This window comes from Piliocolobus tephrosceles, chromosome 8 (genome assembly GCF_002776525.5).
Source record: "Piliocolobus tephrosceles isolate RC106 chromosome 8, ASM277652v3, whole genome shotgun sequence".
NCBI lineage: Eukaryota > Metazoa > Chordata > Mammalia > Primates > Cercopithecidae > Piliocolobus > Piliocolobus tephrosceles.
The window spans coordinates 5,750,345-5,774,130 of NC_045441.1; the positions used below are offsets into that span (position 1 = coordinate 5,750,345).

The 23,786-nt window shown below is 47.9% G+C and overlaps 1 protein-coding gene across 1 annotated transcript; it reads left to right on the plus strand.

Annotated features, from left to right (window-relative positions):
- The first annotated feature begins 1,340 nt into the window (after positions 1–1,340).
- On the plus strand, positions 1,341–23,468 carry LOC111524599 (vacuolar fusion protein CCZ1 homolog B). Its single transcript, XM_026452803.1, has 9 exons — positions 1,341–1,549; positions 6,693–6,774; positions 8,497–8,558; positions 9,482–9,593; positions 16,052–16,085; positions 17,020–17,137; positions 20,609–20,767; positions 21,363–21,490; positions 23,124–23,468. Exons 1-9 carry the CDS (start codon positions 1,356–1,358, stop codon positions 23,177–23,179), a joined length of 945 nt encoding a protein of 314 aa, XP_026308588.1. The 5' UTR covers positions 1,341–1,355; the 3' UTR covers positions 23,180–23,468.
- Positions 23,469–23,786: the final 318 nt, after the last annotated feature.

The following is a 23,786-nucleotide window of genomic DNA, read 5'->3' on the forward strand; positions in this document are numbered from 1 at the left end:
GCTCACGCCTGTAATCCCAGCACTTTGGGAAGCCGAGGCAGGCAGATCATGAGGTCATGAGTTCAAGACCAGTCTGGCCAACATGGTGAACCCTCGCCTCTACTAAAAATACATAAAAACTAGCTGGCTGTGGTGGCGCATGCCTGTAATCCTAGCTGTTCTGGAGGCTGAGGCAGGAGAATCACTTGAACCCAGGAGGCAGAAGTTGCAGTGAGCCAAGATCGCACCACTGCACTCCATCCTGGGCAACAGAGCAGGACTCCATCTCCGGGGGAAAGAAAGATGGCACTGTCTGTAGTATTAATGGATAGATCCCTCATTAGGTTAATCTAATTTGAAGGGCACTACTATAAGGAATTAAATACCTTTTTTTTTTTTTTTTTTTTGAGACAGTTTCACTCTTGTCACCCAGGCTGGAGTGCAGTGTGTGATCTTGGCTCACTGCAACCTTCATCTCCCAAGTTCAAGTGATTCTCCTGTCTCAGCCTCCCAAGTAGTTGGGATTACAGGCTACCACGCCCGGCTAATTTTGTATCTTTAGTAGAGACGGGGTTTTGCCATGTTGGCCAGGCTGTTCTCAAACTCCTGACCTCGAGTGATCTGCCTGCCTTGGCCTCCCAAAGTGCTGGGATTACAGGCGTGAGCCACCGCACCTGGCCAAGAATTAAATACTTTAAAGTCCTAGCTGGGCACAGTGGCTCATGCCTGTATTCCCAGTGCTTTGGGACACCTAGACATGAGAATCACAGAGGCTGGAAGTTCAAGACCAGCCTGGGCAACATAGCAAGACCCTGTCTATACCCAAAAAAGACCAAAAAAATTTTGGGCCGGGCGCGGTGGCTCACGCCTGTAATCCCAGCACTTCGGGAGGCCGAGGCGGGTGGATCACGAGGTCAGGAGATCGAGACCATCCTGGCCAACATGGTGAAACCCTGTCTCTACTAAAAAATACAAAAAATTAGCCAGGCGTGGTAGCAGGTGCCTGTAGTCTCAGCTACTTGGGAGGCTGAGGCAGGAGAATGACATGAACCTGGGAGGCGGAGCTTGCAGTGAGCCAAGATTGCGCCATTGCACTCCAGCCTGGGTGACAGAGCAAGACTGCGTCTCAAAAAAAAAAAAAAAAATTTACCTTTAAAAAGAGGTAAAACACAATACTGAATAAACATTAACTAGATATGTTTGAACTGTGTATCTTGGAATTGGTACCGAGTTCACACTCGGTTACCCATGTCTTCGCCATGGCCTCATTATTGTGCTGTTTGCTAGTGTGTAATTGCAGCATAAATACGAGTCTGACATAAGATTATTCTCAGTTATCAAGGAGCATTATATTCGGTGTACTCTTACTAAATTTTATGCCTTTTTTTCCACAGTATTTGCAAACGCTACATTTGCAGTCATGTGACCTACTTGACATTTTTGGTGGAATCAGCTTCTTCCCGTTGGATAAAATGACTTATTTGAAAATCCAATCCTTTATTAATAGAATGGAGGAAAGCCTGAATATAGTCAAATACACTGCGTTTCTCTATAACGATCAGCTCATCTGGTAGGTACACCCCGAGGCGTGGTATTGAAAGAAGAAATGGAGATAATGAAAACAGCAATGACTGGATTGATGGCAGGTTGTCAAACAGGAACTTGCAGGGGGAGGCTGGGTAGGAAGCATCTTCATAGATATTGTCAAAATAAAGCAGTGATTATTTAAAGCAGAACTAGGGTGATTTGGGTTAAAATTTCCACACAGAGGAGTTTAAAACTGGTTGCATGAAAGATGTAAGGCTGGGCGCAGCAGCTCACGCCTATAATCTTAGTACTTTGGGAGGCTGAGTCGGGCAGATCACTTGAGGTCAGGAGTTTGAGACCAGCCTGGCCAACATGGGGAAACCCCGTCTCTACCCAAAATACAAAACTTAGCTGGGCGTGTTGGCTCATGCCTGTAGTCCCAGCTACTCGGGAGGCTGAGGCAGGAGAATCGCTTGAACCTGAGAGGCGGAGGTTGCAGTGAGCCAAGATAGCGCCACTACTCCAGCCTGGCAACAGAGGGAGACTCAGTCTCCAAAAAAAAAAAAAAGAGAAAATGTTCCTATCAAGTAAGGTTTAGAATCCTATTTTTCTTTTGGAGTTTTTTCCAAAATGACAAATGTGAGAAGTGGAAATTTTGTAGCTTTTTTTTTTTTTTTTCTTATAGAGACAGGGTTATTGTGTTGGCCGGGCTGGTCTCAAGCTCCTGGCCTCAAGCGATGCACCTGCCTCAGCTTCCCAAAGTGCTGGGATTACAGGTATGAGCCACTGCACCTGCTTTCTTTTAAAGAAGCTAGATTTCTTTTTTGAAATCCAAGAAATCCAAAGTGTTATACAAACCAGGAAATTACCTGCTATCGTCAAACTGTTTGTGTCCTGCAGTAGGAACAAGGTGGTCACAAGACTGCCCAGCATACGTGACCCCTCAGAGCTGGGTGGCAACCGAGGCCGTGCACTTTTGGCCTAGAGTAGGTGGACAGAAGCCATGGAGGCATAGCAGGGAGTGGCCGGCCCTCCCGCAGCTGTTCCAGGACCCTCAGGTTTTATGTTCCCATTGACTATAGCCCACTTTCTTTTCTTTTTCTTTTTTTTTTTTTTTGAGACAGAGTCTCACTCTCTTGCCCAGGCTGGAGTACAATGGCACGATCTTGCTTGGCTCACTGCAACCTCCACCTCCTGGGTTCAAGCGATTCTCCTTCCTCAGCCTCCTGAGTAGCTGGGATTACAGGCACATACCACCATGCCCAGCTGTTTTGTATTTTTAGTAGAGATGGGGTTTCACCATGTTGGCCAGGCTGGTCTTAAACTCCTGACCTCAGATGATTTGCCTGGATTGGCCACCCAAAGTGCCTTGATTACAGGTATGAGCCCCTGCACCTGGCCTAGCCCAGTTTCTTAATTAGGGGCGTGGCCATATTTTACTACTATAGCATGAGTTCAGCTAATAGAAAAGGCCAAACTAGTTCCCCTGAAATTTACCTTCCCTGCCAAAATCTTGTAGCTCCATTTTAAGAAGAGAAACAAGTTACTGTAAAGAAATTTGAGGCCGGGCGTGGTGGCTCACGCCTGTAATCCCAGCACTTTGGGAGGCCGAGGCGGGCGGATCACGAGGTAGATCGAGACCATCCTGGCGAACATGGTGATGTTCTCTACTAAAAATACAAAAAAATTAGCTGGGCGAGGTGGCGGGCGCCTGTAGTCCCAGCTGCTCGGGAGGCTGAGGCAGGAGAATGGCGTGAGCCCGGGAGGCGGAGGTTGCAGTGAGCCGAGATGGTGCCACTGCACTCCAGCCTGGGCGATAGAGCGAGACTCCGTCTCAACAACAACAACAAAAAAACAAAAATCTGATTCCAGTTGATAAACAACTTGGTGGATTTCCACATGAACTTTGTTACCTCCTAGGAGGACAACACAAATTTCTGGTGAAAACCCACCTCCTGTTTTTTTTTTTTTTTTGAGATGGAGTCGCTTTCTGTTGCCCAGGCTGGAGTGCAGTGGCATGATCTTGGCTTGCTGCAACCCCTGCTTTCTGGGTTCAAGCAATTCTCCTGCCTCAGCATCCCGAGTAGCTGGGATTACGTGCATACCACAATACCCAGTTAATTGTAGAGATGGGGTTTCACCATGTTGGTCAGGCTGGTCTTGAACTCCGGACCTCAAGTGATTGGCCTGCCTCGGCCTCCCAAAGTGCTGGCATTACAGGCGTGAGTCACCGTGCCCGGCCTCCACCTACTTTTTGATTGGACATATTGTTTATGAGGCAACCTTCCACTGTACTGACTCTGCTGTAGTTGCTTTCTGTGATACACACACGATGTTAGTAAAGTGAAATACTGCTGTGAAATGCAGGAGATGGGAGGATAGTTGTGCTTCTGCAGAGGGAGTGGCTCCTCCCCAGATGAAAATGACAGGAGGCACTTGCAAGTTACATGCATCCACGGTGGTAGGGAGGTGTAGTGTGACAAGCCAGAATCCAGCAGCAGTGGCCCATGGCCTTGACTCTACCAAAAAGAGAAAAGTAGCTGAGATTCTGATCTCTGGGACGGAACACAAGCCCTGCCTGAGAGTTTGCACTCTCAGGGTGCAAACTCCTGAGAGTGAGGAAGAATGAAAGAGCAGAGGGTCCTCCAGGAGCTCATTCTGGGAGACCCTGGAGCGAGAGTGACCAGCAGGGTTGGTCCTTGGAAGCCTGGAGTCACAGGACAATCTGGTGCCCAGCTTCGGGGATCCTGTTGGCATCGTCGTCTTGGAATAGCATCCGAGGGGTTGAGTAGGGCACAGCTCTGGTGGCTGCATAGAACTGTTCTGTTGTCACCTCTGGTGTGCTCGTGGGGGAAAGGTCAGTCCCAGGAAGTAGCAACAAAAAGAACCTTCAAGAAAAACAGCATGTTACTCCAGGCGCGATCGCTTCCACCTGTCATCTCAGCACTTTGGGAGGCTGAGGCAGGAGGATCACCTGAGACCAGGAGTTCAAGAGAATCCTGGGCAACATAGACTATATCTCTACAAAAAATGCAAAAAAAAAAAAAAAAAAAAAATCAGCTGGGCACTGTGGTGCGCACTTGACAGTCCCAGCTACAGAGACTACAGGGGTTGAGGCCGGAGAATCACTTGAGCCCGGAAGTTTGAGGTTGCAGTGAGCTATGATAGCACCACTGTACTCCAGCCTGAGTGACAGAGCAAGACCCCGTCTAAGAAAAAAACACGTTTTGACGGAATTGCTTATTCCAAAGCTGTTATATTTAAATGCCAAGAAAGACTTTTAAACCAGGTGTGGTGGCACGTATCTATAGTCCCAGCTACTGGGGAGGAGAAGGCAGAAAGATCGCTTGAGCCAGGAGTTGCTTGGAGAGCAGCCTGGACAATATAATGAGGCTGTGTTGTCTCAGCCTGGACATTATATTGTCATTATATTGTCTCAGCCTGGACAATATAATGAGGCTCTGTCTCCACCAAAAAGGGGGAAATAAAAGAATTTTTCGCAAGCAGAGTAAATATTACCCTTATGTATTTACTTAGTATATTGTTTTGATTTTCTTTTTTGAGACAGAGTCTCACTTGCTCGGTCGCCCAGGCTAGAGTGCCATGGTGTGATCTCAGCTCACTTCAACCTCTGCCTCCCAGGTTCAAGCGATTCTCATGCCTCAGTCTCCCAAGTAGCTGGGATTAGAGACGCGTGCTATCAGTCCTAGCAAAATATTGTATTTTTTAGTATAGCCAGTGTTTCGCCATGTTGGCCAGGCTGGTGTTGAACTCCTGACCTCAGGTGATCTGCACACGTTGGCCTCCCAAAACCTGCTGGGATTATAGGTGTGAGCCACCGCGCCTGGCCACTTTCAGGATATTTCAGTGATCTTGAATAGAAAACCCCCAGATCCAGCCTCACTGTCTGTCTGTCTCTCTTTTAAAAAACCGATTCCAGAGTCTGATGCCTGCTAGTTTCTCTGTGCTTTTTCCATGTGCTGTTCCTTCCTGCCTCATTTCAGATCAGATGGTTTACCTGAAAGCTTGTTTTTCTCCTCCTCTCCTTTTTCTACACCGAGGTCCAGAGAATTAAAATCCATGTAACATTTCTGAGACCTAGGATCAGGTTCCCTGTCTACAGTATACCCATATTTTCCCAGGGGGCTGGGGAGAGAATGTGGGGTTACCCTATAACCCAGGAAGCTAAGAGACATCTGCTCCTAAAATGAAACTGTGGCTTTGGAGGTTTCCTGCATAATCCTACATGGAATTCAACCAGAGAGTCCGATCCCTTGTGACTTTTTATCTCAAATGGCTTGTGAAATACAAGACTACATAGGAGTAGCCTTTTGCAGGCGGGGATGAAGTTCCAGTCCCTGGACTCCAGTTTAACTCTTCGCCTTCCTGAACTTCGCAGTCAGGAGGTGAGCCTCTTGATACAATGTTAAAGAAAAAAGCACCGATAGTCCCAGCTACTCAGGACGCTGAGGTGGGAGGTTCGCTTGAGCCTAGGAATCGGAGGCTGCAGTGAGCTGTGGTCACACCACTGTAATCCAGCCTGGGTGACAGACAAGACTCGTCTCTTGAAAAGCGAAAAAAGATGAGGCCAGGCACAGTGGCTCACATATGTAATCCCAGCACTTTAGGAGGCTGAGCCAGGAGCACTGCTTGAGTCCAGGAGTTTGAAACCAGCCTGGTGACATAGCAAGACCCCTATCTCTACATAAAGTAGAAAAATTAGCTGGGCATGGTGGTGCACGCCTGTAGTCCCAGCTAGTCTGGAGGCTGAGATGGGAGGACCGCTTGAGTCCTGGAGGCCGAGGCTGCAGTGAGCCGTGATCACACCACTGCACCCGGCCTGGGTGACAGAGCAAGACGTTGTCTCGAAGTTTTTTTTTTTTTTTTTTTTTAATAAAAAATGAGCTTTATCCAGGGCTTAAATTTCTTTGGAAAAGTTTGACAAAGTATACCACGTAAATTCAGATTTACCTCAGTGCTAAGAATTATGTTTAGGAAAAAGGAAACTCATTAGATTGTTTTGGGTTTTATGTAGCTTTAGACTTTAAAAAGTTAGAATTTATTCTGTGTCGCTAAAAATGACTTGAAAAAAAAAATTTTTTTTTTTTAAATGAGCTTTATCACAGCAGTGGAAAGACGGAAGACAATTCCAAAACGTTTAACCCAGTGCTTTTCTGATGTTCCAGGAGTGGATTAGAACAAGACGACATGAGAATTTTGTACAAATACCTTACCACTTCCCTTTTTCCAAGGCACATCGAGCCCGAGGTATGACGGGGACCACAGCTGCACACACTTACTCACATCCAGGGCACAGAGAGGGCGGGTGGAGTACGATGTGGTGCCTAAGCATTTCTGATCATTGCTGATGTATATGTTTTCTTAGTGTGATATTGATGTCATTGTGTATCAATTAGCACGGAAAACCACACGCAGCTCTTCTCCAGTGTGTGACATTCCGATGTGATGCAGAAAGCATCGTTTCATATGTGTGTGTGTTGGTTTTTTCTGTGTGTTTTTGTTTGTTTTTTTGAGACGGAGTCTCGAACTTTTGCCCGGGGTGGAGAGGTTCAAGCGATTCTCCTTGCCTCAGCCTCACAAGTAGCTGGGATTACAGGCGCTCGCCACCACGCCCAGCTAGTTTTTTTGTAATTTTAGTAGAGACGGGTTTCACTACGTTGGCCAGGCTGGTCTCGAACTCCTGACCTCGTGATCTGCCCACCTTGGCCCTCCCAAAGTGCTGGGATTACAGGCATTAGCCACCGCCCCCAGTCCAGAAAGCATGTTTTTAAGAGGAGTGAGTCATTGAGTAGAGGAAAAATTGGATTTTATTTTACTTTTAATTTGTATGTTTTATTTATTTATTGAGAGAGTTTTGTTCTTGTCGCCCAGGCTGGAGTGCAATGGTGCAATCTCAGCTCACTTGCAACTTCCACCTCCTGGATTCAAACAATTCTCCTGCCTCAGGCTCCCCAGTAGCTGAGATTACAGGCGTCCGCCACCATGCTCAGCTAATTTTTGTATTTTTAGTAGAGACGGGGGTTTCACCATCTTGGCTAGGCTGGGCTCGAACTCCTGATCTCAGGTGATTGACCCTTCTCAGCCTCCCCAAGTGCTGTGATTACAGGCGTGAGCTGCCACTCCTGGCCGAAAAATTGGATTTTAGATCGGGTTCTAGGAACCTTTAAAATGCCAGTGATCTTTAAAACAGTTGACCTGTGTCGTCTTCTCCTCTATCAACATGAGACCGAATTTTCAGTAGATGTTTTAGTGCCTACCTGGCTTTCTACTGTAGTACTGAATTTCCCGGTTTTCTGCAGAGAACTTGTAAATGATATCGCTGTGTTGTCCTGAAAGTATTTTCAGAGCTTAACACACAAAAATCATTTGGCTCGGTTGAACTCACTCTCTCCGCTTGTTCGTTCCCTCTCTCTTGTCCTCCCTCTCTCAATTTTTTTTTTTTTTTTTTTTAGAGACAAGGTCTCACTGCGTTGCCTCGTCTGGTCTCAAACTCCTGGGCTCAAGTGGTCCTCCCGCCTCAACCTCCCAAGTAGCTGAGACTACAGGTGTATGCACCACACCTGGCTAATTTTTTTTTTGTAGACATGGGATCTTGCCATGTTGCCCAGGCTGGTCTCAAACTCCTGGGCTCAAGTAATCTGCCTGCCTCGGCCTCCCAATGTGCTGGGATTATAGGCGTGAGCCCCCTCACCTGGGCAAAAATTTAAAACGTAGCCAGGTGTGCTCACACATGCCTATATCAGGAGGCTGAGGTGGGAGGATTGCTTGAGCTCAGGAGTTCAAGGCTACAGTGAGTCATTATCATGCCGCACTGCATTCCAGCCTGGGCAACAGAACAAGATCCTGTCTCTAAAAGAAAAAGACAAATGGCATGGAACTAACTTAGTAGATAATGAATGCTGTTTTTCAAAGCTTGGAAAATAAATAAAAAGTCTGATAAGTCATTCTGAACCCTAAATTTATTTGCAGTTAGCAGGAAGGGATTCTCCAATAAGAGCAGAAATGCCAGGAAATCTTCAGCACTATGGAAGGTAGGACTTCTGTTCTTTGACTTATGATACTGGGTTTTCTTTCTTCCTTTTCCTTTCTTTTTTTCTTGACTCAGAGTTTGGCTCTGTTACCCAGGCTGGAGTGCAGTGGCAAGATCTCGGCTCACTGCAACCTCTGCCTCCCAGGCTCAAGCGATTCTCATGCCTCAGCCTCCCCAGTAGCTGAAACCACAGGCCCAAGCCACTGTGCCTGGCTAATTCATTTTGTATTTTTAGTAGAGACACGGTTTCATCATGTTGGCCAGGCTGGTCTTGAACTCCTGACTTCAAGTGATCTACCTGCCTTGGCCTCCCAAAGTGCTGGGATTACAGGTGTGAGCCACCATGCCTGGCCTATTATCTTTTTGGTAAAGATAATATGGACATTGAAATATCTTTGTGCCATCTGATTGACAGTAATCAATAAAGGAAAGTTTATTGTTTCCAATGAGTTAAAACTTACTTTAGCATACCCCGCCTTTTTTTTTTTTTTTTTTTGAGATGGAGTGTCTGTCGCCCAGGCTGGAGTGTGGAGTGCAGTGGCACGACCTCAGCTCACTGTAGACTCCGCCTCCCGGGTTCAAGCAATTCCCCTGCCTCAGCCTCTCGAGTGGCTGGGATTACAGGTGCCCACCACCACGCCCAGCTAATTTTTGTATTTTCAGTAGAGACGAGGTTTTGCCATGTTGGCCAGGCTGGTCTTGAACTCCTGACTTCAGGTGATCCACCCACCTCGGCCTCCCAAAGTGCTGGGATTACAGGCGTGAGCCACCACGCCTGGCCAGCATATTCTGATACGGTGTTATCCAAATAGCACCTGGCATCGAAAGCAACTGGTGAATATTAAGTAGGAGTGTGTTCTGTTTCTAGATTCCTGATTCTCATTCACCTCATTGAATCAAGTCATGTCTGTTCTTGCTTTTAAGATTTCTTACCGGACCCTTGAACCTTAATGATCCAGATGCAAAATGCAGATTCCCCAAAATTTTTGTAAATACAGATGACACTTATGAAGAGCTCCATTTAATTGTTTATAAGGTAACAACTTTTTTCCCTCCAGCGTTACTGATTAATACTGAAGTCGGTCTTTCTTGCACGTGTACATGAGTGTGTATGCAAACCTCTTAAATGTTTCTTGGAAAAGATGTTGGAAGTTCCGATTATGGTAAAACTCAAAATGGGTGTTCTTCCGGAGTAATAAGTTTATTTTCAGCTCCTTTTAAACAGTTATTAGTGAAAGAGGAACTGTTTAAGATGGTGATTCATAAACGTGTGAAGTCCCACGTGCTCTCAAACCAAAGGCTGTCAGAGGTTGGTGCTGCCTGTTCTCGAAATGGCTCCGGATGGGGGCCGTGGCCACGTGTCTGTGCATGTTGCTTTTGCTCTGATTTTAAGGCTATGGGCTTGCTAATTCCATAAGGATCGTATTTTGTTTTTGTCAGGACATCATCTTGTAAGGATATGTACTCAGGTTGTGTTTCCAATTAAAGGCAGTTTTTCGTTCAAGAAAGAAGTCAGAGCATGCGCAGGTGCTTCTCTTCTTTCCTGCCTGAGGCTGCGGAGAAGTTTTCATTCATAAAGGCTCAGAAATGATGCTGCCGGGGAGCAGGAAGGAGCGGGGTGTGTCAGGATGAGGGAGTCCTGTCCCTCTCTGGAAGGTAGACGGGACTTGTCAGCCACGCCTGATGGAGGGCGGTGCCGGAACAGGCCTGGAATATGAGTGGCAACCCTGTGCTAAGGCAAAGGACCCACAGCCCTGCGGAAGCCCAGAGAAGCTCCTGACTTGGAGGAGGGGTCACCTGAGTTGTCAGAGTGGGGACTGGGCCTGGAAGGGTGGGGAAGTGAAGTGAAGTGTGGCAGAGAGGCCAGTCAGCCTCCCCTTCCCCCATCCTTGCACAGATAGGCCCGCGGCTGAGCATCCATCCCTGGGTGACAAGTGAGGGTCTGTTTAAAGAAAGGAGACAGTCTGAAGAGACCCCGAGTGGCTAACGTGGATGTCTGCCCCTGAGAGTGAGGCCCTGCTCTCTCTGGCATTTCTGTCTCCCAGGCGGAACTGAGACCTTCATCCTACTCTGAGTGAAGCCTGGGGAGCCTTCGCATTTCCTCAATGTTAACTATGGCTGTGAAAACAAAACTGGAGGTCTCGAAAGAAACAAAAATGATTCCAAGGACAGACAAGAACTTTAAAAAATTAATATCCACTGACTAGAAGAGTTGTATCTATTAATATAAAATGGAAATGGGCCAGGTGCAGTCCCAGCACTTTGGGAGGCCAAGGTGGATCACTTGAGGCCAGGAGTTAGAGGCCAGCCTGGGCAATATAGTAAGACCCTGTGTCGACAGAAAAATGTTGAAAAATAGCCAGGCATGGTAGTGCTCGTCTGTAGTCCAGCTACTCAGGAGGCTGAGGCAGGAGAACCACTTGAGCCCAAGAGTTGGAGGCTGCAGTGAGCTATGATCACACCACTGCATTCTAGCCTGGGTGACAGAGTGAAACCCTGTCTCAAAAATAAGGAAACTGGCATCAACAGTTTCATATCCAGCACCAGACATTATGTGACAGTGGAAGAGACTCAGAGTTCTGAGAGAAGATGAATTTGAGCACAGAGTTCTTTGCCACGCCAAGCTGTCAACCACAGATGAGACAAAAGACATTAGCCCAGGCACGGTGGCTCACGCCTGTAATCCCAACACTTTGGGAGGCCGAGGTAGGTGGATCACCTGAGGTCTGGAGTTCGAGATCAGCCTGGCCAACATGGGAAAACCCTGTCTCTACTAAAAATACAAAAAATCAGCCGGGCGTGGTGGCTCACGCCTGTAATCCCAGCTACTCTGGAGGCTGAGGCAGGAGAATCACTTGTACCCGGGAGGCAGAGGTTGCAGTGAGCTGAGATTACACCACTGCACTCCAGTCTGGGCAACAGAGCAAGACTCTGTCTCAAAAAGAAAAAAAAAACCACGTTAAATAGGAAAAGCCTCAAAAAGTTGACCCTCATGCACCCTTCCTCAGGGTGTCACACAGGGTCACCCGTCAGCAGAATAAGTGAACAAACCGGGAAAGAACAGTTGGGATCCAGAGCAGTAGTTCTCACGCATGAGACGGTACAAGGAAATCTTGGGGTGATCAGGCTCTTAAGGTCTGTTGGCGACACCCCACCTCCAGCACCTCCGTGACCGAGCAGGAGGAGGGAGGGCTCCAGGGTTCAAGCCGCCAAAATAAAAAGATGTTTTGTTCATCACATGGCGTGCTTGAGAGAGTCAAAGTTGAGCTGCGACAGAGGCAGGGAAGGGGAGATTCCAGGAAGAGCCTACAGAAAGATGTGGTCGAAAAAGCAAACCAAAATGTTGGAGGTGTAACTTAGAGCAGGAATTGGAAGAATGTCCATTTGTGGATCAGGCGAAAATTCGAGACCCCATCTCAAGAAAACAATCATTCCCCTTTGAATGACCCAGGTAATGACTCTGAAATCTCCATAAGCCTGGTGTGTAATATGCTTGTTGATTGCATTTGTGTTTTTAGAGTCAATCTATAGATATAATTTGGCATGTGATAATGGGATTGTGGCTGTGTTCAAGGGCCCTTATCTTTTTCTTAATGACTTTGAGATACAATGCACGTACCATACAACTCACCCTTGTATACTTAAAATGTACAATTTAGTGATTTCTAGTTGCAAAGTTCATGAGTCTCCAAGACCATCCTCACTTCTGACACCAGCTGCAAGTCTAGGAGTCCCCATGACCACCTTTAGGGTAAGAGTTCGCTAGAAGTACTTCAGGACTCAGAAAAGGCTTTCTACAGCAGTACGCCCAAGGCAAAGGCCAAGTGTTCCAGAACCCCCAGTGGGTACCTGAAACCGGGGACAGTACCAAACCCTTCACATACTGTGTTTTTTCCTGTATGTACATGCCTGTGATAATGTTTAATTTATACATTCAGTACAGTAAGAGATTAATAGCAATAATAAGGCCGGGCACAGTGGCTCACACCTGTAATCCTAGCACTTTGGGAGGCCAAGGCAGGCAGGTCACTTGAGGCCAGGAACTTGAGACCAGCCTGGCCAGCATGGTGAAACCCTGCCTCTACTACAAATATAAAAATCAGCCAAGCATGATGGCATGCACGTGTAATCCGAGTTACTCAGGAGGCTGAGTCAGGAGAATCGCTTGAACCTGGGAGGCAGAGGTTGCAGTGAACCAAGATAGTGCCATTATACTCCAGCCTGGACGAGAGAGTGAGACCCCATCTCACGAAAAGTAATAGTAATCATGATTGGACAATAACAATATGCTGCAATAAAAGTAATGAGAATGTGGTTTGCTTCCCCCTTACCGCAGTATTTTATTACACTGTCCCTCACATGACTGAAACCACGGGAAGCAAAACCAGGGATAAGGAAGAATGTATGCACAGCTGCGGTTCATTACGGTGAAAGAAGAATAAAGGTTAAAATCAGCCCGGGGAAGAGGCACATGGGCAGGGCCCAGCAGCCACCAATGGAAGGACCAGGAGTCCTTCCATTTGCTTTAGTTTTGTTTGGTTTTTTGGGTTTCTGGTTTTTTGTTTTTTGTTTTTTTTGAGATGGAGTCCCGCTCTGGTGTGAGCTTCCGGCTGTCCTCTCCCGTTGGGGTCATGTGGACAGCACAGTGCCTGTTTCCCCATTGAGGATGTATGGCAGTCTCTATGGAGTGCTGCCATCCAGGGAAGCTCACCTGAGCCTCGAGATCCAGAGTTTTTATTGGGGATTGGCCACAGAGACACAGCTGGGCCTGTGTGGCCAGCCTTAGTCTCCAGCCCTCCAGAGTGGAGTGGGTGCTGTACAGCCTTGGGCTGTAATGGATATTGGCCTGTAGTTTTGTTTTCTTGTGATATCTTTGGGCAATGCTGGCCTGATAGAATGTATTGGGAAGTGTTCCCTCCTATTTTTTTGGAAGACAGTGAAGCACTGGTGTTAATTCCTCTTTACATGTTTCATAGAATTCACAGTCAAGCTCTCTGCATCTGGGCTTTTCTTTGTGGGAAGTTTTAAAGTTAATTAACTGTGCGTAGCGTTCCATTATTGGAACACTAAGCTTGTGGGAGTTATTTATATCCTGCTGGAGGTCATCGCTAAGGTCTCATTTTTCACAGAAAAGATTTACAACCTCCAGCATAAATAGGTTAATCTCTTTACGTGTTAGAGGTTTATTTTGATTTTGTTTCTTCTTGAGTCAGCTTTGGTAGTTTGTGTCTTTCTAGGAATTTGTCCGCTTCAATTTGATTTGATTTGTCGGCACGTGGGTTTTCATGGTATTATAGGTAAAGCCAGATACTCCTTCATTTTTCCTGTAAAGTCAGTAGTGATGTCTCCTCTTTCATTCCTGGTTTTAGTAATTTGAGTCTTCTCTGTTTGTTTCTTGTTCTACAGTCTAGCTGAAGGTTCTTCATACTTCTGGAATCTTCACAAGAAAAAAGGAAAAGGTTTTCGATGTTGGTCTTTTCAGACAACTAACTTTTGGTTTCATTTATTTTCTCTGTGATTTTTCTCTATCGAGTTTGTTTCTGCTCTCATCTTTTAGTATTTCCTTCCATTTGCTTTAGGTTTCTTTGGGTTTTTTTGTTGTTTTTTTTTTTGGTTTTTGAAACAGTCCCGCTCTGTCACCCAGGCTGGAGTGCAGTGGCACAGTCACTGCAACCTCTGCCTCTCAGGTTCACACAATTCTCTTGCCTCAGCCTCCTGAGTAGCTGGGATTATAGGCGCACACCACCACGCCCGGCTAATTTTTTTGTACTTTTAGTAGAGACGGGGTTTCACCGTGTTAGGCTGGTCTTAAACTCCTGACCTCAGGTGATCCACCCGCCTTGGCCTCCCAAAGTGCTGGGATTACAGGTGTGAGCCACTGCACCCGGCCCCACTTGCTTTAGGTTTAGTTGACTCCTTTTGTCCAGGATCTTAAGACGAAAGGTCGGGTCACTGATTTGAGATCTTTCATCTCTGAGACAGGATCTCGCTCTCAGAAGTGGGAAGAGGTACTGGGGCAGGTGGGAATGTGATTTCAGGAGCGGAGGCCTGTGGCTGGTGGAAGGCGGCCAGCGGAGGAAATAGAATGGCTGTAAACCATAGAGGAGGAGGGGGGAAGGCAGATGGGGGTCACACCCGTCATGACATGAGCAGGAAGTCAATACGATGTCTAAAGAGGGTATGCTAAAGAGTTAGGATAAGCCCGTTGTCTAATAACAGGTTAAAGTGGTTGCCGGGGAGGAGGGCTCAGAGAAGGAAGTCTGTGGCTTTCATTGTCAGGCTTGATATTCTGTTGAGCCTTTTTTTTTTTTTTTTTTTTTTTTTTGGGAGACGGAGTTGCCCAGGCTGGAGTGTAGTGGTGGGATCTCGGCTCATTGCAAGCTCTGCCTCCCGGGTTCACGCCATTCTCCTGCCTCGGACTCCCAAGTAGCTGGGACTACAGGCGCCCGCCACCACACCTGGCTAATTTTTTGTATTTTTAGTAGAGATGGGGTTTCACTGTGTTAGCCAGGATGGTCTCGATCTCCTGACCTCGTGATCCGCCTGCCTTGGCCTCCCAAAGTGCTGAGATTACAAGCATGAGCCACCATGCCTGGCCTATTGAGCCTTTTTTAACCATAATTGTTTTGATAATTTTTTTTTTTTGAGACGGAGTCTCGCTCTGTCGCCCAGGCTGGAGTGCAGTGGCCGGATCTCAGCTCACTGCAAGCTCCCCTCGCCTCCGGGTTTACGTCATTCTCCTGCCTCAGCCTCCCAAGTAGCTGGGACTACAGGCGCCCACCACCTCACCTAGCTAGTTTTTTGTATTTTTTAGTAGAGACGGGGTTTCACCATGTTAGCCAGGATGGTCTTGATCTCCTGACCTCGTGATCCACTTGTCTCGGCCTCCCAAAGTGCTGGGATTACAGGCTTGAGCCACTGCGCCCAGCCGATAAATTTTAAACATTTTTGGTTATCTGCGGTCCTGGTTGTAGGTTGCTATGTCTAATGTAATAACTGCAATTATTTGCTGTAATAAAGTGAGACAAGATGATATCCATTTGCTGTCTTTGTAAACTTGTGTCAGTGGAAATCATCACAGAATAATTGACAGTTTCTGCCAGTTCTCTCTGGAGTATACACAGAGAGACGAAAACAGTGAGCCCCTAAGCCCCCATCACACAAGTGAATAAGATTCTGGTTTTGTTGCCTCTCCGTGTTGTGTTGTTGGGTTTGCAAGAGCATTTTAAGTCCTCACGTCAGTCACGGACACTTCCCTGTGCTCTCTGATGAGGACGTCTGTGGTCACCTCCCCACAGGCACTGTCACACCTGACAAGGTGCACAGCGCTCCCCTCGCATCACAGAATGGGCAGCCGGTGTCCAGATGGCTCTGGTTGACTGAAAAGCATCTTTTTACCATTGATTTGGCCCTGTTGACTTTGAACAGATTGTGATTATTTGAAAGTCTCCTTTTTTCTACCGTTTCATAACCTTAGGTTTGTTCTCTTCCCAGGCCATGAGTGCGGCTGTGTGCTTTATGATCGACGGTGGGTACGCGCCTTCGTCTCATTTCAGCCTAAGCTTTTTGTACTTTGCTGCGTCCTATTCTTAAATGATATGTTTTGGGGGTTTCAGTTGTTTGGGGGTTTTTTGTTTGAGACGGGGTTTCACTCTTGGAGCGCGGTGGCACGATCGTAGCTCACTGTAGCCTCGACCTCCTGCATTCAAGTGATCTTCCCATCTGGGCCTCCTGGGTCGCTGGGAGCTGCCAACCCACACGGCCGCACCCAGCTAATGTTGTTTAGACAGCGTCTCGCTATGTTGCCCAGGCTAGTATCAAACTCCTGGGCTCAAGTGATTCCCCCCACCTTAGCCTCCCAAAGTGCTGGGATTTCGGGCGTGAGCCCCCACACCCAGCCCATTAAATGATGAATGTGTTGTCGTCAGCAGTGTAGAGGCACAGAGAGGAGCCTGTTCCCCATCTGGGACCCCCCTGGCTCCTGAACTAGCCATTGCTCCTATTTTTTAAGTCCTAGTTTTTCTACTTGTCAGCAGAATGTGGGCATCTTTCTGTGCCCTGCTGACGGCGAGCTGGAGACAGCAGTGGTACCTCTCTCGGGGGGCTCTGAGGATTGAATGAGGTCATGTGTGTGAAGCACCAAACAGCACCTGGCCCGTGAGTGCTATGTAATGTTTGTTAAATAAACATACGACCTTCTGAGGCGTTTCTGGGGTCGGCAGCCGTTTACCACCCCACAGGGTGCACCTCTTCCCAGTGAGAGAAAAAAAAGTCACTTTTTCCCAGTGAGAGAAACCAAACCGGTTTTCCGTGTTCTGTTTCTCCTGTATTTGAGGAGCAGGAGGGGCCTGAGCGTTTCATCGTTTGCTTTCCCAGATCAGTGACGTTTTCGTTTGAATACAGTTGTTGAGCATTGGACAGTCACATGAATCTTACCGCTTTGTTTTGTCATGACTCGCCAGCCTCTATCCCGCCAACGCTGGATTTTTGCCGAAGACTGGATGGCGTCGTCGGGCCCCAGCTCACGGTGCTGGCCTCTGACATCTGCGAGCAGTTGAACATCAACAAGAGGACGTCTGGGTTTGTACTTGACTTTCTGTTCACGTTCAGGCATCGAGCGGCTGGTACAACACGTGTCGTCTTCCTTACACATGTGGGTGGTGGTAACAGTCCTGTGCTCTCGTGGGATCGAGAGAACGGTGACACGTGCCATTCAGGCCTGTCAGAAAGGGTCCCGGGGAAGCCGACCTGAGTTTTTCTGCCCCGTGATGGCAGCTGGGGCCGGGTCTTCTGTTAAATACCTTCCCTCAGCTCCCCGCCGATTGGAACATCCCATTCCACTGGCCCCGATGGTGACGTTCCCATGGGCAGTAGTCAGCGTGGATTTGGTGTGCGCAGACCGAAAGCATTCTGCCTCTCGTGTGAAAATGTGTAGGGGAAACTGGCTGGGATGTGGGCACTGGGCCTGGGTACTCAGTGTGGCAGCCTGAAGGGTCTACACTGAGTGGGAGAGGCGGGATTCCCTCCTCTAACTCTCTAGACACTGAAACGTCCTTCAATTCTTGGTCCCTAGCTTTTGAGACAAAGTCTCACTCTGTCGCCCAGGCTGGAGTGTGCAGTGGCCTGATCTCAGCTCACTGCAGCCTCCGCCTCCCAGGTTCAAGCGATTCTCATGCCTCAGCCTCTCGAGTAGCTGGCATTACAGGCGTGTACCACCATGCCGGGCTAATTTTTATATTTTTAGTAGAGACAAGGTTTCACTATGTTGGCCAGGTTGGTCTTGAACTCCTGACCTCAAGTGATCCACCCGCCTCAGCCTCGCAAAGTGCTGGCATTACAGTTGTGAGCCACAGCACCCGGCCTTCCCTATATTTTCTCAATACAAAATAGTTATTATAAAGTGAAAAGTGAGGTCATGGAAAGCCCTTTGCGAAGTTGAGTCCTGCTTTTAAATAGGCTCTCTACACATTGGAGAAGTTACTAAAATGCTGTGCATTTCTGCATAAGCTCATGTTCTTAATGTTCATATGTTGTTTTTTTGGGTTTTCCTTGAGATGGAGTCTCGCTCGGTCGCCCAGGCTGGAGTGCAATGGCATGATCTCGGCTCACTGCAACCTCTGCCCTCCCAGGTTCAAGCGATTCTCCTGCCTCAGCCTCCTGAGTAGCTGGATGCCGTCATGCTTGGCTAATTTTTGTAGAGATGGGGTTTTACCATGTTGGTCAGGCTGGTCTCAAACTGCTGATCTTGTGATCCTCCCGCCTCAGCCTCCCGAAGTGTTGGGATTACAGGCGTGAGCCACCACGCCCGGCCCGTATGTTATTTCTGTGTGGTCTTGTATAAGCGTGGGCCTCTGAGAGTGTAGAAGCGAGCAAAGGTGAAAGCACCTATAGATTTTGGGGTGTGGATTACTGCTGTCAACAGCTTACATCTTCATTGGTTTTTGGTTGTTTTTGTTTTTTGAGACAGAGTTTCACCCTTTTATCCAGGCTAGAGTGCAGTGGCATGATCTAAGCTCACTACAACCTCCAGCCCCTGAGTTCGAGCGATTCTCCTGCCTCAGCCTCCCAAGTAGCTGGGACTACAGGCAGGTGCCACCACGCCCAGCTCATTTTTGTATTTTTAGTAGAGATGGGGTTTTGCCATGTTGGCCAGGCTGGTCTTGAACTCCTGACCTCAGGTGATCCACCGACCTTGACCTTCCAAAGTGCTGGGATTACAGACATGAGCCACCGCGCCTGGCCAATAGCTTACATCTCGACAGTACTGCTGAATCATTGAATTCTTTGGCCGTGAAAATACCAGGTTTTCCTTTGTGAAGGAGGCATAGTGAGTTAAATTGGTTTGGATCACGCAGATTATCAACTAACAGATGGAAAGTGACAAAGTGTACTGACCACAGAGAATGCGTCACGTGTTGTTTTTGGTATTTTTGTGGGTTTTTGGAGACAGGGTCTCCTGCTGTCGCCCATGCTGGAGTGCAGTGGCGCAATCATGGCTCACTGCAGCCTTGACCTCCCACGCTCGAAGTGATCCTCCCACCTCAGCCTCCCGGCTGTAGAGCTAGGACTACAGGTGTGGGCCACCACGCCTGGCTAATTTTTGTATTTTTTGGTAGAGACGGGGTTTCGCCATGTTGCCCAGGCTGGTCTTAAACTACTGGGCTCAGGCAGTCCTCCCTCCTTGGCCTCCCAAAGTGCTGGGATTACAGGCGTGAGCCGCCGCGCCTGGCCGCACAGAGTGTTTTGAGGATGATAGAAGCTTACACCCGATTTAAGTTCCTTGTCTATGCAGACGACTCAATTTGCAACTCCTTCCAGTTTTTCTTGTCATTATACTTTCCTTAGCCTTAGGGAGCTACTGAAAACAAATTCTGGTTTTATAAGAAGTTTCTTTTCATGCTCCTGGAAACTAAATCCTCCACGTTCTTTCTTTGCCTAGATGTAGAGTATTTCAGTAGTACCCCACTTGTCCGGAGGTCGGATTTCCGGCACCCCCAGCCCTCCAGAACATGGCTGCTAACCCCGAAGCAAGCAGAGGAGGCTTCTGAGCCCAGGGGCGGGGCTGTGCTCAGGCTCCATCCCAGGCCCCAGGGTGTGCAGTGAGGGGAGGGGAGGGGAGGGGCCCTGGGAGGGGTGAGGCTCAGCTTTTCCCACTAGGTCCCCGAGGAGGTCACAGACGCTGACCTGGGAGGCAGTGTCATAGCATTGCCTAGTCAGTTTACGAAATAAAAAGGCGTATCCCATTTAAAATGTTCATTAGACTGCAGTGGAAAAGGCGACTGCGTTTCACAATGATTTCCACTGGGGATGATAGGAGGAAAAGCTTTGTTACATACATATTGTCGTAGGCTTCCGTCATGAGGCAGGTTAATTTCCATGGGACGCTCCTTCCCCGCACTGGGGGAGGAATGAGATGTTACTCTCCTAACGCAGGGGTCGGCAGCCTTTTACAGTAAAGGACCAAATAAGAAGCATTTCAGACGTCCCGGGCTGTATGTAGATGTTGTGTGTTACAACTCTCAACTGTCATTTTGACGGGAAAGCAGACAACACATGAACGTGTGGCGATGGCGATGCTCCCGTGAAACTTTGTTTAGAAAAAGAGGGCCGGGTGCGGGCACTCACGCCTGTAATCCCTGCCGAGGCGGGCAGATCACAAGGTCAGGAGATCGAGACCATCCTGGCCAACATGGTGAAACCCCATCTCTACTAAAAATACAAAACTTAGCTGGGCGTGGTGGCGTGTGCCTGTAATCCCTGTTCCTCAGGAGGCTGAGGCAGGAGAATCGCTTGAACCCGGGAGGTGGAGATTGCAGTGAGCCGAGATTGTGTCACTGCACTCTAGCCTGGGTGACAGTGAGACTCCATCTCAAAAAAATTTTAAAAAAGAATCTAGTTGTATTGTTTGGTTATATCCATCCAGGGTGTTACCGTCTTTGTGACATGTTTGTACAGGTCTGAGAAAGAACCCCAGTTTAACCGTCTTTGTGACGTTTGTACAGGTCTGAGAAAGAACCCCAGTTTAACCGTCTTTGTGACATGTTTGTACAGGTCTGAGAAAGAACCCCAGTTTAAGTTTATTTACTTCAACCACATGAATCTGGCTGAGAAGAGCACAGTTCACATGAGGAAAACGCCCAGTGTGTCACTCACTTCCGTTCACCCGGATTTAATGAAGATTCTCGGTGACATCAACAGTGACTTCACCAGGTGATTCCAGCCACTTCTCCAATCAGGTGTCCCCTTTTGTTTTTTTTTGAGATGGAGTCTCGCTTTGTCACCCAGGCTGGAGTGCAGTGGCACGATCTCGGCTCACTGCAAGCTCCGCCTCTCGGGTTTACGCCATTCTCCTGCCTCAGCCTCCCAGGTAGCTGAGACTACAGGCGCCCGCCACCACGCCTGGCTAGTTTTTTTTGTATTTTAGTAGAGACGGGGTTTCACCGTGTTAGCCAGAATGGTCTCGATCTCCTGACCTCGTGATCCGCCCGTCTTGGCCTCCCTAAGTGCTGGGATTACAGGCGTGAGCCACCGCGCCCGGCCCAGGTGTCCCCTTTCTAAGAAAAAAAGACACGGAAAGTCCCTTCAAAGCCAAATGACCCAGAGCCCTTTCCATGGGGTTCAAGCTTGAACCACCTTCATGGGCGCCACACTGAGGAGCCCCTTAGTCACCGGTTCCCTCACACGGGACTCCGAGCCTTTTCAATGCCACGTGCGCCCGTTCCATTTCCTGTTCTTGTTTGGGAATGCTTGCTTTCCCAGTCCAGCCATGAGTAACGAACGGCGCCTTCTGAAACTCCTCTTGCAGAGTGGATGAGGATGAGGAGATCATCGTGAAGGCCATGAGTGATTACTGGGTTGTTGGAAAGAAGTCTGATCGGCGGGAGCTCTATGTTATTTTGAATCAAAAAAATGCAAACCTGATTGAAGTAAATGGTAAGTAGGATTTGGTGTTTCAGGAGAATTTTAATGCTGCTGATACGGAAAAGTTGTTTTTTCACTGTATTAAACCTGGTTAAAAAATAGAAACATGATAAACAGAACAAATGTCTGTTGAGATTCTAAGCAGGTGCCTCTACTCAACATTTGGTCCATGTTCTCTTCCTTGGAAAACTGACAGGACTTTCTTGTAGCACAGGAAACTTGACAGTGGCCTAAGAAAAAAAAAAAAAGTAACTTTACTGTGTAGTAAGAAATGTACCCTTTTTGGAGACAGGGTCTCACTTTGTCATACAGGCTGGAGTGCAGTGGTGCAATCATAGCTCACCACAGCCTCCAACTCCTAGGCTCAAGCAGTCTTCCCACCTCAGCCTCTCGAGTAGCTGAGCCCACAGGCATGTGTCACCATAACCCGCTAATTTTTTTTTTTTTTTTTTGAGACAGAGTCTTGCTCTGTTGCCCAGGCTGGACTCAAACTCCAGGCCTCAAGCGATCCTCCGGCCTCCCAAAGAGCTGGGATTACAGGCAGGAGCCACCTTGCCCAGCCCCAAGTGTCCTTTTTTAATATCCTGTGATATAAACGTATCTTTTTTAGGGAGAAGCTGCCAGGTTCATGTAGCTGTTTACAGCGATCCCTCTATACACTGGCAGAATGATAAGGCATTTTCTCCTGCCTTCCCGCCAACGCGGCCATCCATGCCCACCACATGGGGTGACCCGGCAGCTGCTCTGCTGACAGCTCGGCTGCCCTGGAGAGAGGGGACCTCACCTCGGCAGAGCTGCCCCCTTGGGCACAGCCCCACATGTACACTAAATTCAATGTAAGCGTCTCTTTTTTCCCTGGTATCTTCTCGGGCATACTACATTTTTCTGTTATTAACACTTGCATTAGCAATTGTGTGCATTAGAAACATCAGTTAATACAAGCCTGATCTAAACTGAATTTGATCAAAATCCCGACACGTCTGTGGGGTGCTGGGTCTGCAGCTCAGGGTCGCTGTCAGTTTCTCTGTTGTTCCATCAGTTCTCCCAGGATGACGACAGCGCCAGCCTCGTGCTTCTAACCCCCTCCCCGGGTGTCCTGGGCACTTTGCTTGCAGTTCCTCAGGCCGGGGGGCGGTGTTGGTTCCTCAGGCGGTGCGACAGTGTTATATGCTCAAAACTGCTGCGGCCTGGGAGGTTTCTTAGGTGGTTTTCTCCCCTCTTGTGAACATTTCTTGGCTGGGCACAGTGGCTCATGCCTGCAGTCCCAGCACTTTGGGAGGCCAAGGTGGGCGGATCACCTGAGGTTAGGAGTTCAAGACCAGCCTGGCGAAACCCTGTCTCTACCCAAAAATACAAAAATTAGCCGGGCGTGGTGGTGTGCACCTGTTGTCCCAGCTACTTGGGAGGTGGAGGCTGCAGTGAGCCAAGATCACACCAGTACACTCCAGCCTGGGTGACAGAGCAAAACTCTGTCTCAAAAAAAAAAAGAAAAAATTAAATTCCTTGCCTAGTCTTCTGGGATTTAAGGTCAAAATCAATGCAAATATCTATTCCTAATTTTACCCAAGAAGAATTTAATTATAGATCACTTAACCTTTTAAGTGAGTGCCTCTTCCTTCCTCACTGTTGTCTGTCCTTTTTGCAGAAGAGGTCAAGAAACTTTGTGCAACGCAGTTCAACAACATCTTCTTCTTGGAGTGACCGATGGCTCACCGAAAGCGTATTTAAAAAACGCCCGGCAAACATTTGGTCATATGCAAGTTATTGGTCATATGACGGACTGCATTCAGGACAAGGGAAAAGCAATACTTGATTTGAAGAATCACATTTCTACTCAGTCTCCTCCTGATCGCCTGAGGTTTTTAGATTTTAAATATTTATGTGGAATTAATTAAAGGTAGTTGACTATATCTCTGTCATTCCATTCTTTTGACATTATGTGAATATTTTACTGGAAAATAAGATTAATAAATTGTTAAAGTTTTTAAAATTCTGGTGTTGAGTCTCCTGCTGCCTATCTGTAGATTACACCAGCCACCAGGTCCGTGACCCAGGCTGCAATGCAGTGGCTCATGGCACCCTCAATCTCCTGGGCTCACTGCAATCCTCCCGCCTCAGTCTCCCAAGAAGCTAGAACCACAGGTACACACCACCATGCTCGGCTAATTTTTTAATGTTGCAGAGATGGGGGTCTCACACTGTAATGCTCAGGAACTCTTACCGCACGCGCTGTCCTAAGCCTCTGTGTGTGTCCTCGGGGCTCCTACTTCTTCTTCTTCTTGCTGGTGATGGTCTTGCTGGACGGGGA

Bases quoted from the DNA above. Each gene is read 5' to 3' on its own strand.
- LOC111524599 (XM_026452803.1), top strand. From the start codon at position 1,356: ATGCCTTTTTTTCCACAGTATTTGCAAACGCTACATTTGCAGTCATGT. The intron at 1,550-6,692 runs GTAGGTACACCC...CTGATGTTCCAG, and splicing joins TATAACGATCAGCTCATCTG to GAGTGGATTAGAACAAGACG. The intron at 6,775-8,496 runs GTATGACGGGGA...ATTTATTTGCAG, and splicing joins CAAGGCACATCGAGCCCGAG to TTAGCAGGAAGGGATTCTCC.